Genomic DNA, 8,290 nt, shown 5'->3' on the forward strand with positions numbered 1-8,290 from the left:
GCGCGCATGAGAATACAGTTGTATTAGTGAGTTGTTTTAGCTTGACCTTGGCTTCTACTTCTACTCTCTGTCAAGTATTTTAAATAGCTACCAAAGCTTCAGAGTGACATTTAGCAGTTCCATATTCTACCTGAGCGGCTCTCATCATGTCACTGCTCTCTTCAGTTTTAGATTTGCATCTTATCAGCAGACAGGAAATTCAGCTAAACACACGGGCTGGTCTCTTTAAAAAAAACAAAAAAAAAACGTATCTATCTGTCAAATTAATCTTGGTCGATCTGGCAGATGTTGGTTATTTACTTCCTGAAGCAGCTGCTAGATTTACATAACTTTGTTTTGAATTATGAACATACTGACATTTTAGAGCTAAATGTTACGTATATTTTGAAATACACCGACTCAAGACACTGCGTTACTGTGTGTGCGGTGTGTTCTCGCCTCCTTTCTCTTGTGTTTTATGACATGTTCACCCCTCTGCTTTCACTCAGGTAGCTGGGGTGTAGTTTCCCTGTGAGGCAGTCAGAGAGAGACAAACAGTCCTCCCTCCCCACCCTCCTCCCACAAAGACATGCATAGCAAAAACCGTAAGTGTGAGCTCCCCCCCCCACCCCCCACAGCCTTGTTATTTACTCCCCTCTCTTTCTGTGTCTCAGCACCCTTTCACTTGTGCATTCTGATCAGATCTGGGTCAAAAGTATTTATAATTGTTGGCTCTTGTTTTGTTCGAGCTGCACATAATAACAAACTGGTGGAGTTAATCAGACAAGGACACTTCAGATGGTGTCAGGCATGTTGCTAATTAGAGAACAGTACTTTAAATTGATTTGTAGACGCTTCTTTTCTTTGTGGAAAACACAAATGTGGCACAGATTCGTCTCTCCTGTGTCACAACACGGCCATCTGGCACCTAAACCGGGTAGAAAAAGATGTTGTAAATGCTACACCACACTAATAACTTCTAGCCTGGTGAAAACCAGATCCAAACAGTACCCACTAGCATGGTCTTGATAGTAGGAGTGTGTCTTCAGCTCTCACACAGATATGTGACCTCACACACTTTGTCTCTGTCTCGACCTGTTCCAGAGAAGCACCACGGCTCCCCCGCTCCCTCCAGGAGCCTCCTGGTCCCCATGAAGCCCAAAGCACCTGCGGTGGCCCCCGCTGTGGCCCCCGGTCCTGGGGACACGCTGACATTCAGGGTCCCTAAAGATTTCCCTCACTCACGCTTCAGTAAGGCCCCTCTTGCGGTCTACCCACCAAAGGGGGCCCGGATCAAGCCGTGGTGGGCACATACTTCTCTTTTTTTGAATATGATGACTTTCTTACACATATTCCCGCCACATTTTATTTTTAATAAACTGCTGCTTTTGCTGATTCCAGAACATTGAGTCGTACAGTGTTTTAACTCCACTCTTCCCCTCTGCAGTGTATCGCTTCCTGTTGTGAGCCTGGAAAAGATGGCCTGCCTCAGCCATGCCGACTCTGCATCACATGTGCGCCTCACCACCTTCTCCTCTCCCTCCTCCCTTAAACCTCCCTCCCTCACTCCCCCGGCCTCCCAACGGTCCGGCGAGAAGCTCATGAACGGCCGCGGCACCGGCGGGCCGACCACACCGCGCTCCACCACCTCTCCATCCTCTCTGGACCGGCGGCCCAGTCCGGCACGCTCTCCGGTGGACCGGCGGCTGCCGTCAACTCCTTCTCCCTCCACGCTGGACCGGAAACCCTCCCCGTCGCCTTCCCCCTCTCACCGACACGCCGCTCTGCTGCCGCCGTCGTCGTCGCCATTGGAGAAGAAGCAGCAAAACGGGACTAAGACTTCCTCCAGGTCGCAGAGAAGACTTTCAGGTCAGCCTCTCCGATTATATTTCTGCATTGATCCAGATGACATCCTTGTGCATGCATGCATCATGTTTCACAGTGACTCTCATGTTATCTTCAGCACAACAGTGAATACACATTCCTGACCAATGGGTGCAGTTGGAGTCGAAATGTGTGTTGAAGAACATTAACCCTCTGAACCCCACAACCTGCCGGCGGGATCGAAAAGCATGTTTTCTTTCAACAATCACCAAAACTACACCGTCTGTCAGAACCAGAAGCTGTAACAAACGTTATTATTGTCAGATTTTCATCCTTTTTTTTCCAACATTAATAACACTTGCAAACATATAACTTTAACTTTTTATTTTATTTTTTTGATTGATGTCATAATAACTGTGTTATACTGCACAAAAGCCATTTTTAAGTTCTCTCCTCTTCTAGCCATGATTGTGTCGTTTCCATAGAGGTGCAGAACTTATATTCTGCAGTAAAAAACAAAGCACACAGAAGCAAAAAACTCCCCGAAACTGATTGAGGTCCTGAGGGTTAAATGGTTGAATCATTTTTAATGTCTGCATATTCATGGCTGGGGTTTCATCAACCTATACGTCTCAAAACTGAGGCTACAAACACTCCTGTGAATGTTTGGCTGCAGACAGTGATGGGGTTACACTATCTGTTTTAGAAAGGGTGACGCCATCCTAAAGGCTCTCTTCTCCATCCCCTCACTATTCTCTCTATCTTTCTCACTTATTCTCGTGGTCATCTCAAAGTAAGAGAGGTAAAAACATGCACAGTGATGAAGTTAAAAGGTTTTGATGGACACTTCTGGTTGTTGTCATGACTATGTCCAGCTATCCTCTTCTCCCCTCATCTTCCCTCTTCCTTCGTGCTCCGCTCCTCTGATTTACAGCGTCTAATTCACGAGCTCCCACTGCCAAAAAAGCTGCTCGTCTTCTTGAGCGATTTCCCCCACCTCCTGTGTCTCTATATTTTTTTTCATCCTCTCACTCTCCACCTCCTGCCTCGACCTCCATCGTGCCTCTCTTGCACACACACACACACACACACGGTCTGGCCTCATTTTTTGTTCTTTCACACACTCCCGTTTTCTCCTCTCTGTTGGTGTTTTCTCTCCGTCTTGCTCTTCTGCTTTTTTCATTGTCTTCCTTCAGTCCGTGTTCACACTAACCCATCTCAACTTCCTTTTTTTAAGGTTGTGAGCATGTGAGTTTGTTTATTTCTGAGAGTGCTTGTACGTCGCTGACGCACATGCGTGTGTGTGTGGGTGTGTGTGTTTGTCGGTCTACACCGATTACAGGGATTATGGGTAAGGTCGACACTAGATTACAGCCCTCTGACAGCAACACTATTTAAGATAACCTGCTGACTGGAGGTTGTTGTTGTTGTTTTACCAAATCCCATGGCTCTCCGTAAGAAGCTGACTGAGGTTGTAAGTTGATCTTGAGAATGTTCCAGGATCTTCTAAACATTTTGCCCGAGGAGCAGATCTTTACGATGGACATCAGAGACTTTGGCTGCAAACCGGCACATAAAAGTGAATGGCTGCATTTCGTCATCAAACGAAATCAAATTCGCTACTCATTAAAGCAGGAGAGAGTTTCCCGGGGCTGTCAGTCACAGTTGACTCTGGTTCCACTGCCAGTCTGTCCTGTCAACCATGATTTGTTACAGCTTGCGGGGATCTTTCCAGTTTAGCCGCTGGGAAAACTGGAAACACTTCTAATAGGGTAACACAGAATCGTACTATTGGACAACAGGAGCCTTAAAACACAGCTGAATGTCTGAATGATCAAAGGAATATGTGAAGAGACAAATGTCAGTGAGCCAAATGCTTTCTTAAAAGAGACGCATTAATACACTTGTGGTACTGCGAGGCTCCCACTCCCAGCAAATATGATTAGATACTTGAAAGAAGGAGGGAAGAAATGACAAAAATGATGTCCTTAAGTGCCAGTCTAATGCGTGTGTGGGTGTACATGTTTTTACAGGGAGAGTCTTTGATCCGAACAAGCACTGTGGAGTCCAGGACCCCGAAACAAAGCGACCCTGCACGAGGTCTCTCACCTGCAAGGTAACACAAATACGATCACTCGCACTTCCCCGTCCGTCTCTGTGCTCCGTCTGAACTTCCCCTTCCTCAGTCAACGCAAAGGTAGCAGTGCGGAGGCATTATAGGGCCCACACACTTCCCTTAATGAGGTAATTATAAATGTTGGATGAGGCTGCAACATCTTTCAGCTGTAAAACTCGTGTTTTACTGCCCTTTAATTACTTCTAGCAAGCGTTACTAATCACTTCAATCTGGTTATTAAGTAATTAGCGCTGTATCGCGCTCGTGTGTTGATATTGTTGGCTGGGGTGATAGTGTTTTCATTATTTTTTGGTTGTTTTTCAATGTTGATGTCTCCATTAATACGGGCAGTCCCAATGAGAACAACGATTTAATCAGTATGTTATTTATTTAGTCGTATATTTATCTTCATATTTCCCATTTAAAAACCCATCCACTGATCCACTGGCCCCTTTTGTAGCTTACTCTTTTTTTTCGGTTACTTTGAGTCTAGTTCTCCGGCTTGTCTTGTGCTGTATCATATGTTCTATATGTTTGTTTTCACCACAAGATAAAGAAAATGACTCCTTGTTTACCAAAAGCGTCTTCAATTTGAAATGATCCATCAGGTCTTAAAGCATTTTCAGAGGCCTCTACCCTACATGTTTCCTTTAAATGAGTACAGGAAACACACTACCTGTTATTTAACCAGTATTTCATCAGCCTCACACTCGCATCCTTTAGAGGACTGTTGGAAAACCAAATGTTTGATAGCTGGTTCCCTTCCAAAGTAGTCGGAAGGGTAGACTAGCTCACCACGAACAGGCAATATTTACCCATGTTAGTGTGGTGTGACGTGGGCAGCAGCATGGTGCAGCGATTATGGGAACTTTCCTGAAACCAGAGAGCCACGATTGAAGCCCCTGGGAGTGCAACCCCTCAGCCCTGCTGAATTAGCTCCGCGTATCAATACTTTCATTAACAAAGTCTTTCTGTAAAATAACCTTTTGTGTTGTTTTGTTTGTTTTTTGTCTGCCGCAGACTCACTCCTTAACCCACCGCCGAGCCGTCTCCGGCCGAACGAAACACTTCGACATCCTCCTGGCCGAACACAAGGGGCGGGCGAAGCTCAACAAGGGAGCGAAGGAGAAGGAGAAAGACAGGGACGGATCGCAGGGAGGGAAGGAAGGCGGCAGCCAGAGTATCACGCCACAAGAGACCTCAAGTCCCAGCAAGCCTCACTGTCCGAACGGACGACCTCTGTCCAGGCTGAAGCTCAGGCTGGCAAATGCACACATACCCAGGTAGGACAGAGAAAACACACACACACACACACACATACGGTATTCACTATGCCTGTGTAGAACAACCTGACCATCCAGGCTGCCAAGGATGGATGAGATCCTTCCTTGGTCCAATCAGGACTATCCCTTTAAATGTTCTGTCAGTCATGTGATCCATGTGTCTGATCTTCCTAGCATATGAGGAGAAGAAGTAACCGTGGTACAAAACTTTCAATCCTCATAAATCCCCCCCAAAAAAAAAGTTTTTTGAAAATATTTATTACCAATGTCAAACAATTGATTTGTTTTCCAACTGGTTTTGCATTATACGTTTTTTTTTAAGTTTAAGCTGTACTTAGAAACACTTTTTTTATTCATCAATACATTTTGGGATACTTTAACACACAATATACCCAATGATTTATAATTTTCACTTTTTTTCAGCAATCAATCTTTACTCTTACTTAAATATGACTTTTCATACTCTCTCACATCACTGGAGTTTAACTGTTCTGGACCCGCACAGATGCACGGGACATCCTTGTCTGTTCATGTTTGTCCCACCAGGGGATGCTGTAAACAACAACAGTGCTAGAATGGAGAAACAGTAGCTGTCTGCCCTCATGAAAGTCTTACAAGAAACTGATTTCCTCTTTCTATTTAGAAGATGCTCTCTGCTTACCATTTGGTCCCTTCTCTCTACCAATCTCTTCTTTGCTTCTCCATCCCATTTCATTTTCTCCCCCTTCCTCTTCTCCTCATTTCCATTCCCCTCCGTCTCCCCTTTCCATTTCTGTCCCTTTCCCCTTGCTCCCCTCACCTCTCCTTCCCAGGGTTCCAGGCCTCACCACCTCCACCTTCGGCCCTCTTCCCCCAGCAGCAGCAGCAGCAGCCCCGGCCCCCAACCCAGAGCCTTCTCCCCACAGTTCGGGGACGGCGGCGGCAGGAGACGGAGGTCGACTTTCCAGTGACGAGGGAGACGCAGAGACTCCAGAAGGCACCGTCAGACCTGCCTTTCACTACTCCAATCGCCACCCGCAGCCTTCAGGGGTGAGTAGTTTGAGGTCTGTTTTTAGATGCCATTTAAAGGACTTAGTTTTGTTGGTGTTCAGACTCGGCTCTCATAAAGCGCTTTCAATGCAACACAAAAGAAAGGGGAAAGAAGCTTTTGTTCAGAATCTGGGTCAAGACCAAAAAAGTGATCACAGGAAGGATATCCATTTCCTGTCTTAACTACTATTGCACATTCTAATATTTAAAATAATAAATTCAAATATTGTTTTTATCTTGGTAGCTTTCCGTCTGCTCTTTCTTGGTCATCTGATCTTTTCCATCAATCTCTCTGTTTCTTTTGATGGCTCTTTCCCTCCACATCCTTTTCTGTCGACCCACTTCTCACTTCCTTCCTCTCACTGTCTTTCGTCCTCTACATCTTTTGTCATTCATCCATCCCATCCTCTTCATCCATCCGCTCGTCTTTTCCTCATTTCTTTTCTCACGTGCCTTCTCCTCTTTCTCTCCTTTTCATCAACATCTCTCTCCATGCCTGGCCCCCGATTCCCCTTTACACTCCCTCTTCTTTCTCCTTCCAGTTCTGCGTATTCAGCAGCAGGCTCATGGGCCGGGGTCACTACGTGTTCGACAGGCGATGGGACAGGATGAGGCTGGCGCTCCAGAACATGGTGGAGAAACACCTCAACGCACAGATGTGGAGGTGAGTGTGCAAGAACGTACACTCGAGGTAAACTGTTTTTTTTTTTTACGTAAAAGTCCATGTTTAAATGTACTCGACACACATGGAATTTATTATAACTGTGATTTGATTACACTAGATTTTCTGTCACTGAACAGGTGTAACTAGAAAGGAAGTGACGTGTTTGATATCCTGTTTTATGAGAGGTGAGAAATACACTTTAGTGAGACGGCAGGAAGTGTTTGTTTAAGTTTCTTGTGTAAATTTAAGTTTAAAAATAGGTGTGTGAGGAATCATGAGTAAAAAAAAGTGTGGGAAAGGAATAGTTTTATTATAGAGATAAAATCATGGGAGGAGCAACTGTGGCAAATATGTTAAAGGTGCAAGAAAATCCTATTTCATGTCAACACAGAAGACCATTGTTCAGTAAAACACAACATATTGATCGGTACCTCAGGTTTAGTACTCTGAATCCATATTAGCAATGAAGCAACGTAAGTGGTACATTTCTTATCCTCTGAAATATCCTCCTCCTGTTTTAGGAAGGTGCCTCTGGCGGCCGGCAGCCTCGTCTCCCTCTCCTCCTCTGGTACCTCCCCCGCCACTTCACAACAGACCCCCTCTCCCTCCTCCGCTGCTTCTTCTCACCTCTCGGCCCCCTCTAACTCCCTCTCCCACCCCGCCACATTTCCTCAGTCTGCATCCGTGGCGGGGATGTTCAGCATTCGAGACGCTCCGCGGCCCGTCGCCCCAGTTTCCGCGCCGGGTAAAGCCCGTAACGGCAGGCATAAAGCCAGCCGGCCATCCAAAGACACGGAGGACTCTGCAGTGGGAGCTAAGAGGAGAAAAAACTCTTCCCACCCCTCCTCCTCCTCCTTCTCTCCTTCTTCCTTGTTTCCGACTGTGGATAACGGTAGGAGGAACGGCAGCAGCTATCATCCGGCGTTACAAGGTTCGGGGGGGACAGCAGCAAACCCAGGCAGGAAAAAGAGCGGTGGGGGAAGTGGGCTTTGGAGCGGCGGAGAACTCTGGTTGTCCGGTGCCGATGGGTCTCAAAGTCACAGCTCGCAGAACAGGTGGGTACAGGGCTGTTTTAAAGTTTGGACAGTCATAGAAATGCATTTGATCCGCCCCAGATCTTAAAAAAAAAGTCCGGACAATGCCGGCTCAGCTCAACGCGACATAATAGAGATGGTGTGTAGAGACACACATGAGCGGGTGATTTATTAAAAGGAGAGCAGTGTGTAAACAGAGAGGACAGTGCCAGCAGTGCAAAGGCTGTGATGACGGGTGTTTATCTTTCCTCTAAAATATACAGCACTGTGAAATCTGCTGTGATGATTTTCATAGTTTACAGTGAAAGTTGTACTGGAGCTCACTATATATGTATATATGTATATATGTATATATGTATAT

General features: G+C 46.0%; 1 protein-coding gene across 3 annotated transcripts in view; it reads left to right on the top strand.

The window, feature by feature from the left end:
* The window catches only part of atxn7l1 (ataxin 7-like 1), a 28,904-nt gene that overhangs the window by 9,538 nt on the left and 11,076 nt on the right, over window positions 1-8,290 (top strand). For 2 of the 3 annotated variants that reach the window (XM_031865728.1, XM_031865729.1), the window contains 7 exons: window positions 1,084-1,282; window positions 1,427-1,848; window positions 3,837-3,919; window positions 4,940-5,202; window positions 6,015-6,231; window positions 6,774-6,895; window positions 7,417-7,950. In XM_031865728.1, the coding sequence (XP_031721588.1) occupies window positions 1,084-1,282; window positions 1,427-1,848; window positions 3,837-3,919; window positions 4,940-5,202; window positions 6,015-6,231; window positions 6,774-6,895; window positions 7,417-7,950 (1,840 nt within the window). Of the gene's footprint in view, window positions 1-488; window positions 585-1,083; window positions 1,283-1,426; window positions 1,849-3,836; window positions 3,920-4,939; window positions 5,203-6,014; window positions 6,232-6,773; window positions 6,896-7,416; window positions 7,951-8,290 lie in introns of all 3 variants that reach the window. The other variant, XM_031865730.1, reaches the window with a different exon arrangement.

This window comes from Anarrhichthys ocellatus, unplaced genomic scaffold (assembly GCF_004355925.1).
Source record: "Anarrhichthys ocellatus isolate YVR2014 unplaced genomic scaffold, GSC_Weel_1.0 scaffold33, whole genome shotgun sequence".
Lineage (NCBI taxonomy): Eukaryota > Metazoa > Chordata > Actinopteri > Perciformes > Anarhichadidae > Anarrhichthys > Anarrhichthys ocellatus.